The 13,603-nt window shown below is 38.2% G+C and overlaps 1 protein-coding gene across 5 annotated transcripts in view; it reads left to right on the plus strand.

The window, feature by feature from the left end:
- LRCH2 (leucine rich repeats and calponin homology domain containing 2) overlaps positions 1 to 13,603 on the plus strand; it is a 59,464-nt gene that overhangs the window by 37,368 nt on the left and 8,493 nt on the right. For 3 of the 5 annotated variants that reach the window (XM_060250336.1, XM_060250337.1, XM_060250334.1), the window contains 4 exons: positions 792 to 908; positions 11,516 to 11,560; positions 12,604 to 12,654; positions 13,246 to 13,303. In XM_060250336.1, coding sequence (XP_060106319.1) covers positions 792 to 908; positions 11,516 to 11,560; positions 12,604 to 12,654; positions 13,246 to 13,303 — 271 coding nt within the window. The remainder of the gene's footprint in view (positions 1 to 791; positions 909 to 11,515; positions 11,561 to 12,603; positions 12,655 to 13,245; positions 13,304 to 13,603) is intronic. The other 2 variants (XM_060250335.1, XM_060250338.1) reach the window with 1 other exon arrangement.

Genomic DNA, 13,603 nt, shown 5'->3' on the forward strand with positions numbered 1-13,603 from the left:
ATATTTTGTTTTAATCTAAGGTTTATTTTGTATTTTATTTTAATCTAAGGTTTTGTTTATCAAAAATGAATAAACTTTATAGTTTTCTTGTATGTAGTTTTCTTCTGTGTAGTAATGACTCTGAAGAATCCACCCCCTTTTTATTGTAAACTGAATTAACGGTAGTATTTCTGCGGTAGTAGCAGTGAAAGGCCTCTGCCACTGGCCAGACAGCTGAGGGCCAGTGGGTCGTTGCATCACCTCCACTGCAGCAAAAGCAGCCATCAGTAGAAGATCAGCATTGTCTTGGCTAATGGCTCTGTTCAGGCACAAAGGCCAGATTTAAAGTTTGTAAATAAATGAAAGCTTATCAACTAAGTTTCTGATCTGGCATTGTTAAGCTGGTCTCCTTTTTCTTCTTTCCCCCCTCCACACACTCTTTTGGCCTCTTTTCTTGCCTTCTTTGAAGAAAGGCAGAGTCTATGCCTCATTTTCGGTTGCAGACATTGCCTGTCACCAGCACTATACACTGAATTTTAATTTACATGAATTGTTTTGGGAGAGAGTTTGTTCAAACAGTGGGCTAAAAACAGAATAAATACATTTGCAAGCAAGCTGTCTTGATGCTGAGCTTTCCTGATCTTCTAAGCTCATTGGTGTGGACAAGCCATACTGGCATTCATCGGGGCTCATCCTGGCAGAGTACCTTTAGGATTTTATTACACATAATAAATTCTCAACTAATCACTTCTTACTAGAAAATCAGAGTACTGATGGTGTTGTAAGGAGACATTATTTTCTTCCCTCCACAGTCACTGGAATATCAGAAGGACCAGTCAGATGAGCACCACTGGCCAGAAACACAGCCAGTTATCTGGCAGAATGAGGAGAGGAGACGGAGCAAGCAGATCAGAAGAGAATATTTCAAGGTATGTTGCTACTTTATGGAGATACGCCTGAAGTTTGATCTGGTCTGCATCATAAATAGGTCCACTGTTTAAATAAACATCAGTTGAAGCATAAGTCCGGACTGATTCATCTGCCTGTAAGCAAGGGACTGCAGCTTGTCTGTAAACAAGGAAAGCCAGCATGGTTTAGTGGTTAAGAATATCAGATTTATATCTGGAAGACCCATGTTCAAATTCCCACTCATGTCATGGATTTCTAAACCCATAATCATTGATAAGCAAGCTACTGTGGCTCAGCATTGCCTTCTTCATTTTTTTTAAAGCAGTGCACCTTTCAAAGGGTGGAGTGAGAGCCTGAGAAGCACTTTATGAAGTGTTACGCAGTTCATATTGCCAAGGTGGTACAAATTGATAATGCAATAAGAAAATGCATCTGGTGGGCAAACAAGTCTTCTGGCTTTCATTTAAGATTTCATATAATGGAAAGAATGGTTTGGAGTGGGAAGAACAACTTTCCCCCATCCTCTTATGAAGCCTTTTCTCTGTGTGCATGCTCAGTACAAAAGCTCCTACTTCAAAAATACCATAAATTCTGTCAGTTGTAGGGAATTCTTTCTCTACCTGGGCCAAACAGTGCAAGAAAAATCTTCAGTGGGACTTGTCCTCAACTGGTGGCTAATGCCAAACCCTGTCTTTAAAGGAGCTTGAGTAGAGAAGAGTAGCAGAAGATTCTGCAATGAGCCTTGTGCTGGCAGTAGTGAAAACATAGAATTAAAGAAGGTAGACATATGAGATTGCTTGGGTGGAGTTGCTAGAATAATGAAAGACAAATGTAATGGTGTATGAAAAGATTTATGTAATGCCTCATTCTGGACCAACTAATTTCCAGATAGTTTTCAAAGACAGTCCCACGTAAGTTGCCTTACAGGAGTCTTACTTGGATGTGATCAGAATATGAATCACCATGGCCAGAGCATAGTTTTTACAGGAAAAAACATAGCTAATGTATCCATTGCAGCTGATAAAGAGCACTATATACCCAGACCTCCAATACCCAGATCCTGGTAGGCCTAGTGGCAAACTCAAGATACATTATGTGTTCCAAGAGGAGTGCAATTTCTTTCAGAAAAGTGTGTTCCTCAGCAGTGAAGTAGTTTTAGCATTTACCCCCCCAGCCCCCAGTCTTGTCCGTTTATTGACCCTCATTTGTCCCATTACAATCTCCAGGCACTTGTTCAGGACTTCCACAAATATATATGATTCATCTGTTAGGAGAAAATATAGCTAGTTGCATATTGGTGGTACCTCACTCTAAATCCTAGGAAGGTCTCTCATTGCAGTTTCATAAAGATGTTAAGTATCATGGGAAACATGATGGACCCTGCTGGGACCCCCCAGCATAAATGCCACATCACTCAGCAACAGTCTTTCAATACCATCTTCTGGAACTGGCTGGCTAAATAATAGCAGAACTGAACAATGGTCCCCCTTCTCTCATCCAACCCAGCCTGTCTGCAAGGATATCCATGGTCAGCACTGTCATACTGTGATCCATTAGAAGAGATTGGATTTAAACCCCGCCCTTCACTGTCTCAGAGCAACTTAGTTTCCTTTCCCTTCCTCTCTCCACAACAGACACCCAGTGAGGTAGGTGGGGCTGAGAGAACGCTTTTAAGAACTGCTCTTGAGAGAACAGCTCTGAGAGAGCTTGTGACTGACTCAAGGTCATCAGCAGGTGCATGTGGAGGAGTGGGAAATCAAACACAGTTCTTCCAGAATAGAGTCCATGCTTTTAAGCGCTACACCAAACTGCCTGATGGAGCAAATATTAATATGTCCCTTTGAGAGTCTCCACATCAAGGCAGAAGTCTGCCAGACAGGGCCAGCTACAACCTGTTTCTTTAAGAAGTGCTTCAGTGAATCTATGTGTAGGTAGATTGTAGGATTTTAAAGTCTTCTGTTAATGTGGATACCTCTGAATCTGCTGTGGAGGATTGCCAGCAAGAACAATGTTTAAGTCTGCAATCATTTTGAAACTTCAACTAATAACATCAAATATAAAACAACTTTCCCCCCTGTTTTTTCTGGTACCAGTACGGAGCTAACAAGGAAAAAAAAAATTCCGGCTCTCTTTCTTCCTTGTTCTCTCTTTTTGAAAAAAATGTGTCTCTGTGTTATATTGACTTTTATTACAACAGGCAAGGTTATAATTTAGTAATCTGAGCCTTCTGAAAATTGTAATTAATCACCCTCTACCTACAAAGAACTGTGTTTTGACTTGTAGCTCTTTTGGACAACAAAGAGTCACTCAGATAAACTGTCTTTTTTTTTTTCCTGATAAGTTCAATGACTACCCATTAAAGAGAGGAAGAATTCAAAAGTACAGCGAGGCAGATTACCAGACTAGTCAATTGTTTTTGCTAAATAAATGATTTAGAGTTGGGAGTGAGCAGTGAAGTGGCCAAGTTTGCGGATGACACTAAATTGTTCAGGGTGGTGAGAACCAGAGAGGATTGTGAGGAACTCCAAAGGGATCTGTTGAGGCTGGGTGAGTGGGCGTCAACGTGGCAGATGCGGTTCAATGTGGCCAAGTGCAAAGTAATGCACATTGGGGCCAAGAATCCCAGCTACAAATACAAGTTGATGGGGTGTGAACTGGCAGAGACTGACCAAGAGAGAGATCTTGGGGTCGTGGTAGATAACTCACTGAAAATGTCAAGACAGTGTGCGTCTGCAATAAAAAAGGCCAACGCCATGCTGGGAATTATTAGGAAGGGAATTGAAAACAAATCAGCCAGTATCATAATGCCCCTGTATAAATCGATGGTGCGGTCTCATTTGGAGTACTGTGTGCAGTTCTGGTCACCGCACCTCAAAAAGGATATTATAGCATTGGAGAAAGTCCAGAGAAGGGCAACTAGAATGATTAAAGGGCTGGAGCACTTTCCCTATGAAGAAAGGTTGAAACGCTTGGGACTCTTTAGCTTGGAGAAACGTCGACTGCGGGGTGACATGATAGAGGTTTACAAGATAATGCATGGGATGGAGAAAGTAGAGAAAGAAGTACTTTTCTCCCTTTCTCACAATACAAGAACTCGTGGGCATTCGATGAAGTTGCTGAGCAGAAAGGTTAAAACGGATAAAAGGAAGTACTTCTTCACCCAAAGGGTGATTAATATGTGGAATTCACTGCCACAGGAGGTGGTGGCGGCCACAAGTATAGCCACCTTCAAGAGGGGTTTAGATAAAAATATGGAGCACAGGTCCATCAGTGGCTATTAGCCACAGTGTATGTGTGTGTATAATTTTTTTTTGCCACTGTGTGACACAGAGTGTTGGACTTGATGGGCCGTTGGCCTGATCCAACATGGCTTCTCTTATCTTCTTATGTTCTCCTTTTTAATCTCCTTTTATTTTGGGACTTCAGATTTTTTCTTTTAAAAGATAGAAAAGACTACAGCTATTTTTGCACTGACTGTTTTTTATCCTTTTCATCCTTTTATACCTTAGTGGATTATAAATACGTTGGGTTAAAAATATCACATTAATTCAGATTACAATTTGAATATAAAAGTCTGTACTGTTTTATGAAGACACTGAAACTGACTAAAGTGAAATGCGTTTATGAGACCTGGATATCTCTTCACCACTGTATCTTCTGTGTTTACTGTGATTAAGGAAGAATTAATCTGGGACAGGATCCATGATTGTATCTTATATTTCCTGAACTACAGAAAAGAAGTCATAACTTCTTTTCAACAAACTTTACTGAAGCTGGAAGACTAGCATAAGTAATCCTTTGATGCCATCTGCTGCCTTTCTGTTTATATTTTCTATTAATGTATTTCATCTATTCTTTATATAGATTACTACATTTTATATATAAATTGTTTGCTGCTTTTATGCTTGCAAATGTCACTAGTAAATACTGAGTACTAATTTTAATATTTGTAGCAAATACTGATAATTATTAATCTGCTGTGATTGTTTACAGAAGTTTAAAACAAATATTGTTTACATAAAATATTTATATGGATATATTGTTTAAAATTACAGAGAAAATAGTCATGTCTTTCATGATAAATCAGAGCGCTCTCAACAGAGTTAAAACAGGACAACAGAAGTATATTAACTCAATTGCAACAAGATATACAAAAGATAAGGGCAGAAATCTCATCTGGGCTGCCAAATAAGCAGAAAAATTCAAGAAAATAAACAGGATATTCAAGAAATTAAGACAAAACAAAAACAATTTGAAGGAAAAGAAGAAAAAGTATAGCAGTACAACAACAGCAAGCACATCCCTTGACAGAAGCAAATCAATGAACTGAAGTATTGGAAACAAAACTTAGAAGTAACAACCCGCGATTCCACAGAATTCCAGAAACTCTTTGGGATTTGGATTTAGAGAATGAATTTCAAAAACTAATACAAGATTCTCTGAAGATGCAAGGTGACTTCCCAGAAATTGAACACATTTTTAGAATCAATTCAAAGCATGCAAGTCAAAGTAAATTACCACGAGATATACTAGTCATTTTTACACAATAAAAAATCAAAGCATACAATTCTACTACAACATAGAAAGAACCACTAAAAATTGAAGGATAAGTGATACAAAAATTTCAAGATCTACCACCAAATATAACAAAGAAAAGAACTTGGAAACTTGAAGCAAGTGTTGCAACAGAAGCAAATAAGATATCGTTGGAAAATTCTCTTCACTTGTGAAATCTTTTTGAGAAAAGAAAACAATAACAGTCAAACAAGCCAAAGCACTCTTACAAAACAGTGAGTGACAGTTATCAAAGCTCTGGACCAGAATGGAAGAAGAGGAAAGGGTTATAAAGAAAAGAGGCTAGAAAAAAAGAAAGAGAAGGGAAAATGAATTGACTGGAAATAATTTCTGTGAATTTGAATGGACTAAACTCAACTCTCTAAATGATCCAAAAAATGTAATCAATTGAAGAAATTTAAAGTAGGCATATTATGTATCCAAGAAACTCATTTCAAAAAGACCAAGGAAATATATTAAATTGCAGACGATTGTGTGAAGTATATATTACATCTGCAAAAACCATGAAAAAGGGTGCAGAAATGTATATTAGCAATCAAATTTTCAAAGTCCTTGAAGAACGTAAAAGACCATAATGGAAGATATCTGATTTTGAAGATTAGGCTGTCAGAAGGGCAGTATATGCCCCAAACTGTCAGTATATGCCCCAAACTATAATGAAAAAATATTCTTTGAAAACTTCTCACTTAGATTTTCAAGAGGGTGAGATTGTAATCTTCAGAGACATGAATAAGGTTTTAGATCCTAAAAAAAGACAGATCTAAAAACGTTGGTGGAAAACTCCCCAAAATGTATTTAAATATATTGAAACTTTAGAAATGGAAGATGTCTGGCGATTCAGATGATAGAGATTTTACATATTTTTCTGATAGTCACCAATCATAGTCAAGAATTTGGTTTGGATCCCAGATTGGATTATAAATCCAAATAGGAGCATCAAACTGGAAGCAACTGACACCAAAGAAGGAATTCACAAATATTTGAGAAATAATAATTAAAAACTATTCAAAGACAAGATGGTAACTTTATTTTGAGGGATGGACTATTAAGAATATGGTTTCAATGTAAAAAAAAAAAGAATAAGCCTGTCAATCTTGCCATTGACATCCCCAGTTGATGTCAACTGTGACACTAGTAAAAGCAGGAAAAGTCACCATATAACTTATGAATATATGACAAGCAGGGGTGGAATTCCAGCAGGAGCTCCTTTGCATATTAGGCCACACACCCCTGGTGTAGCCAATCCTCCAAGAGCTTACAAAAAAAGATACTTGTAAACTCTTGGAAGATTGGCTACATCAGGGGTGTGTGGCCTAATATGCAAAGGCGCTCCTAGAATTCCACCCCTGATGATAAGACAAGGAAAAATTAAACCCTAGGAAGAAGTCCACAATGAAAGAAAAAGTGTTTTGTGGTTTTTATATTATTAATTGACATCTAAATGCAAAGAACAAATAGCAAAAGAAGAGGGTTGGTTAAGAGATAAAATGGCCTTTAAACCATTAGTCACTGGAGGTTCAAAACACTTATTAGGAAAAATTTATAAATTGCTACTGCAATATAATACAAAACCAGAGCAAGTAAAATTGTATGATAAAATGGATTCAAAATTTTGAAGAGAATATATGTATGAACCAGTGGGAAAATTTATGGACTAAAGAAATCAAATTTACTGAATTCCTGTTATTAAGGGAGAATTGGTATAAATTTTTAAAGATGGTATATCATGCTCAAAGACACTATAAAAACTAATAAAGGATATAATAAATGTCAGAGCACAGATGCAGCATTTTATCACATGTGTTGGACATGCAAGGAAGCAAGGAAATACTGGATTGAGATGCCTGAAGAAATGAAGAAATGCAAAATATATTAAAACTTAAGTTTGTAGTGGATCCTAGAAGTATTTTATTAAACATTCTACAAAGCAATATCACAAGCACTCATAGTGAATTATTTAATTACATGGTGACGGTGGCAAGTGTAATATTTGCAGCAAGATGGAAGGCAGAAAAATGCCCAGAACTGAAGGAATGGAAGAATAAACTAAATATGCGACAATGGCAAAATTAACATCTTATATACATAGTAGACCAATCTTAGAATTTCAAGAAAATGAAAATATTTTTAAATTATATAGCTGAAAATCAGGATTAAATCTGTTAAAACAGAAAATGATAAAAAGATAATAGACAACATTTGTTCATAAAAATTAACTTGTCAGATATGCAGTAATTTGGAAAAGAGAACAGAAGTGAAAAATGAAGAGTATTTATGTTTTATGCAGCTAAGTTTTGATTGACAAATGTATGAATTATGTTTTTTGTATGTAGGTTATGTCCTGTGTATGTATTATTTAGATATTGTAGATGATGTCATTGTAAAAAAAGGTAAAAGCAGTCCCCCTTGCAAGCGCAGAGTTGTTACCGAACCATGGGGTGACGTCATATCATGACGTTTTCTTGGGGGACTTTTTGTTATGGAGTGGTTTGCCATTGCCTTCCCCAGTCATCTATGCTTTACTCCCAGCAAGCTGGGTGCTTGTTTTACCAACCTCAGAAGGATGAAAGGCTGAGTCAACCCTGAGCTGGCTACATGAACCCACCTTCCACCAGGATCGAACTCAGGTCATGAGCAGAACTTTGACTGCAGTACTTCAGCTTTCCACTCTGTGCCACAGGGCTTCTGATCAGTGTTCCTCTAAGCTGAGTTAGTGTGAGATAGCTCACAGTTTTTTAGCCTCTAGCTCACACATATTTGTCTTAACCCAGGAAAAATGACCCCAAAGTAAACAAATTTATGCAGTAGCTTGCAACTTTAATGCCAGTAGCTTACAAAGTAGAATTTTTGCTCACAAGACTCCGTAGCTTAGAGGGAACATTGCTCCTGATGTAGTTGTAGAAGATCATAAACAACTGTCTGTCATATGTATGGTTGTAATTAATCATAATACTGTTGTATATGTCAATGTTTATTTTTGTGTTTATAAATTAATAATAAAAAAAAGAAAACTGCCAAGAAGTCCAGGAAAATCTCTGGGGTGCATACTTCTGGCAAAGACCAAAACTGTTTTTATCCCAGAGGCAGGCCTGAATCCAGACTGAAATGAGTCTAGATAGTCCAGCTGCAGATAACAGCATCTCTGCCACTGATTCACTACCCTTCTCCAGGTAGCATTTCTATTTTATCTTCTCAGCCAAAACAAATAGAACCTAAACACAGCTTACAGCAACTTAAAACTAATATAAATATAAAACTTTAGTGGTACCTTGGTCTAGCTACAGTGAAAGGGTGTCTGGTAGTTTTGTCTTCTCCCTTGGTCCTGGGATTGGGGGTGGTCACAGGTGTCATGATGGTGCCTGGGAGGAAGGAAACTCCAGTGACATGGTAAGGCTGTGCACCTGTTCTCTGTGCCTCCTCAATTCCCTCCTTCCTAGACATTCATCTAAACAGGATTATGTTGCAAATGGGGGAGTTTCTTGGCCTGTATTTAACCTCATTTCCTGGTTCTCTCAAATACTGGCATTTCTCGTCAGCTGTCTTTGAGATTACCTTTTAATGTGGAAATGATAACACAGTTAAACCTGAAAGTAAGGCTTTACCACAGGGTGGCACTGTCTGTATGTATTCTGACCTACAAGTTTTCTCTCCCCCCTCCCCTGAACATAAGTGAAGCATCAGTGCCATTCATTTCGTAGGGAATAGAAAAACAGAATGTTCTCCATAGTGAAATTGGTGCATTCTGATGTTTCTGTCATGACAAAGACTCAAGCTGAGTGCAGCAACGCCATGTGTGTTCACAGCAAAAGTAGCTCTAAGAATAGACGTTAGAATTGCCTCAGCTGTAGGGATGGGCAATAACTAAGAGAAATTATGGTTCATTTTTTTTCATTTGTTTGATTTCTGACCTGATTAATGGTTTGTTTGGTTTGCGAGGTGTAAAACTCGCCAGGAGTCTTCAGCAGGCTCTCCTCCACCCACCCTCCAAGTTTGGTGAAGATTGGATTTGGAATGTCCGAGTTATAGCCCCCCAAAGCAGGTGCCCCAGGAAAGCTCAGCTTCAGCTCTCACAATGAACACTAACTCTTCTCTCTTTGTGCTGCAGTGCAAAGTGTCTGCTCCTACAGAGCAGAATGAGAGCTCAGTGATTGGCTCCTGGAGCTGCCAATCAAGCTATGGACAACTATTCTGGGTATTTCTAGGGCTCCTGGAAGTCCATCCTCAGCATTGCCTAGGAATTGACTCAGCGCCAGGCTGGCTGGCAAAATGAACTGCAAAGATTAAACAAATGAAGCACCCTGGTCAGAAGTCGTTTGAAACGGACCACGAATCGTCCCGATACATGGTTCAGTTCATGCCTGTGCCTATTCAGCTGCTTAATTTAGTCATGTAGGGACAGTAAGGAATCCCACCTGCCAATTCACTGAAGTTCGATTTCTGGGAAGTAGACTGTATTTGTCATTTGAGGGAGGACGGGAGTCTTTAGATCTTTGCCAAAGAACTCTCTTGTATCATCAATACTGGTTAAACATAGCAGGCTTGCATAAGAGAGTTAAGAAGATCAGTGAAAAGGGAGAGCTTTGGTTAGAGACTCCAATGGAAGAGATATATAAAGTAATGGCCAAACCAAGGAAGGGTCTAGTGGGGTTACTATACAGGAAAATGATTTCAAATAAAGATAAAATAATAGTACATTTACAAAAGATTTGTAGTCATGAAGGTCAGTTAACAGAGGGGTTGGCTGGGAAAATCTTGGAAGGTCTAGAAAGGATTAAAGTAATCAAATTTAAAGAACTGGAATATAAATTTTTCACAAAATGGTACAAAACTCCCGCACAAATAGCCAATTTATTCCCAGGAATGAGCTCCAAGTGCTGGCATTGCAAACAATTTAAGGGTTGGTTTGCACATATGTGGTGGGAGTGTGAAGAGGTTAAACCCTTTTGGGGGGAAATTATTCAATTTATTAGAAAAGTCTGCAATGTACCATTAACCATTGGCTTTAATGTGATGTTGTTAAGCACAATAGGAAGTCCGGCACTAAGTAGACCCACTCAAAACCTTGTCAAGGCAATGATACTAGCGGGGAAGGCGGTCATCGCTTTGGGGTGGAAAGATAAAAGTAAATGGTCAATAGAAATCTGGCACAGCTATTTGTTTGATTACATACAGTCTGACATCGTGGCAACAATCAACAAGGATTCCACGTGGGAAGATAAAGTCAAGGAAATCGAGACCAGATGGAACCCTTATTTAGAGTGGATCTCAGGAGAAACAAGGAAGGACATTCAGTGGAAGATCAGGACTTTGTGCCCTTGGCTGAGGGGAAAAGACTAAGAGAAGATGGGGAGGGTTGGGGGGGGGAGGGTTATTTGTAAAAAAAAAAAAAAGAACTCTCTTGTATCAGCCGAACAATATCTAATGGCTCAAAGCTTGTTTGTTTTTTAAAATGTCAAATGTATTTTCCAAGCTTGGGAATGGATTCTCTTCTGTTTGTGAATTTAAATATGTTTTGATTTAGCTGTGATGGATGTAAAGCTTTATTATTTTCAAACCACCTTTCTCAAAGCAAGGCCTTGTGAATATATTTGGCATGATGGAATTCTGATGTAAGCACGAGTGCAGTGGTTTTTGAAGAGTTTGGACTTCACCAGTTCAGAGTGCAGCAGGGGCAAGTTTTACATTTTTAAACCTTCCCCTGCTTGTAAATTTCTCATTAGTAGAAAACTGGTTTGGTATGGAGGGGATTGGACTAGTACTTTTCTCTAAGTGCCAATTCTTTGCTTGCAGAGTTTTTCACATCGGAGAATATTAAAAAGTACTATCCATCAAAAATAGTATGCATTGCTTGCAGTCTGAAGTGATGCAGTGCTTGCTACCATCTTTGGATTTTCAAACTTAATATTGCAGAATATTTAGCCCAGATGTAAGAAAAAATATGTTGAGAAGACTGTAAAATTAGAGGCATTTTGGAAGATGTTGTGATTGGGATTTATGCTTAATGAAATATATCCTGTTGAAACAGCTTGAAAATAATTGTTTACTTTTTCAGTATAAGTCTTCCCGGAAGAGTTCAAGCGGAAATGAAAATGATGAGGTGAGTTAGGACTATAATAGGAAGTAAATTGATCACAAAGGGAAGCCTGTGCCTATTAAAGCATTATCCCAGCTTTGTAGACCACTTTGGAAGTATCTTGACGTTATCCCTTCTTTTAAAGATGGTTTCCCATACATTACAGCCGTTTTTTTTAAAAAGAAGTTTTACTTTCTTAACATGTTAGTATAAACTGCTGGCATTTGGGGTACTGAGATCTTGTTCTTGCAACTGCACATTAAAATAGCTTTTAAAAAGCTAAATACATAGCTAAAGAATTGCTGTATTTTCATAATTTTTTCTGTTTGCTGCTAGATTTTAAAGAATCTCTAAATGATTATCAGTGGCAACTTGACTATCACAGTCCATTGCAAACCAACTGGTAGATCTATTAGTGCATCTAGATTAGGGGTGTTCACCACTTGCCTTGGTTTTGCTGAGGCTTCCATAGTTCTTCAGCATTTCTTTAAATAAAAGGGAGGTCTAGATGTCTCAGGCATAAAATCTGACAGCAGTTTAGAAAGATTGAAAAAAACTATATCTCCTTTAAAAAAAAAACCTCCTTAGAAAGAAAACTTAATTTTAAATTGATCTTTTTGAAGACAGCAGTTGTGTTAATATAGATGTTGGCTGCAATCCAAGGGAAGTACCAGGAATGCAGTTGGGTGTTATTACTGTTGGCAAGTGGAACCAATTTGGGCTAAGCTCATCTTTAGCTGGCCGTGAATTCCAGTTGAACAGGCACCTTGTTGAGTTGCCTTTGTGCCAATAGAAAAATATTTAAAAGGGGCAGTTGTAATTGGAAGAAGTTTTGCTTGTGATGGGATCCGTGTTCTGATGCTTTTCCCATAGGGAAAGTTCCACATTGTAATATAGTTAAGCATGTACATATAGTCCTGGCTTTTTTGGTGTGTGCATGCACATTTAGTCATAGCTCTGTGTGTACAGGAAAAGGCATGCATGCATGTTTGTAATTTCATGCCAAACTTTCTTTTCAAAAGTCATGATTTCCATTTTATAATTCCATCTTTTTGGTTTCTTTTTAGCAAGACAGTGATAATACTAATGTGTCCCCACAGTCTCCTGTGTCATCCGAGGTACAAGTCTGTGTGTGTCTATGTTGTCTTAAAGTAGCTTTCCCCCCTACTCGCTAACTTGTTGCAGTGTGGACTCCGATTTGAAAGCCACTCTCAGCAAAATTAGATAATAGTGCAGCATATAAGTTCCCTTGAAGATTTGTCTGGAGTATCTTACATATGGTTTACAGTTCAATTTAGGAAGGAAGTAGCAAAACAGCTTCAGGCTTCTAATTTTTAAGTCATGCTCCTTTTCCTTTATGAAAATCTCTTAAGGGGGGGGGACAGTATTTAAGGGATACCCACCCACCTTCCTGTTCTTCAAGAAAGCAAAAGAAACAGAAACCTTGGTCTAACTAAATTGGTTTAATTTTTTTATGCAGTATCACCTGTTTTGGACATGACATTAAAATAGGGCTTGTGCAGGTGAAATGTCCCCAGTGTCTGTTGCTTCTCCCTTCTAAGAGTGGACAGTCTAACATCTTCCCAAATATATAATTCTGGCTAAGTTAATCAAAAAATCTCCAGGCTTGCTATGCAGGGAATTGATGGCTGTCCTTTTGGAGTATCTCAATTTTAACTTTTCCCTTTCTGTCTCTTCCCTCCTCCCAGGATTATGACAGGGCAGATGGTAATTCTCATGGCCCCTTTGGATTGAAGCCCAGATCAGGTGAGGCACTACTTCTTGTGACATACTTTGTAAGGGATGTTTAGGAAAGCGGACTATTTAAAACCAAGAAGTGGCAGAAAGGCAGTACTGCTCTGAAAACAAAGTGATCTATTGCTGTAGATGTCTTGAAGACTGGATGTTATGTCAAGTGATCATGGTGGCTGAGACTTTCAGGAAGAATTAAAGTGCTGCTCAGCCCACTTTTTAATGAGATATTAATAAGATAAGGCATTGGGACAGGTGATCCCTCCCTCATTATAAGAATTTAGCTAGCATTAGCAATATGCAGGATATGATGAT

The sequence above is a fragment of the Heteronotia binoei genome, chromosome 11, assembly GCF_032191835.1.
Source record: "Heteronotia binoei isolate CCM8104 ecotype False Entrance Well chromosome 11, APGP_CSIRO_Hbin_v1, whole genome shotgun sequence".
Taxonomy (NCBI): domain Eukaryota; kingdom Metazoa; phylum Chordata; class Lepidosauria; order Squamata; family Gekkonidae; genus Heteronotia; species Heteronotia binoei.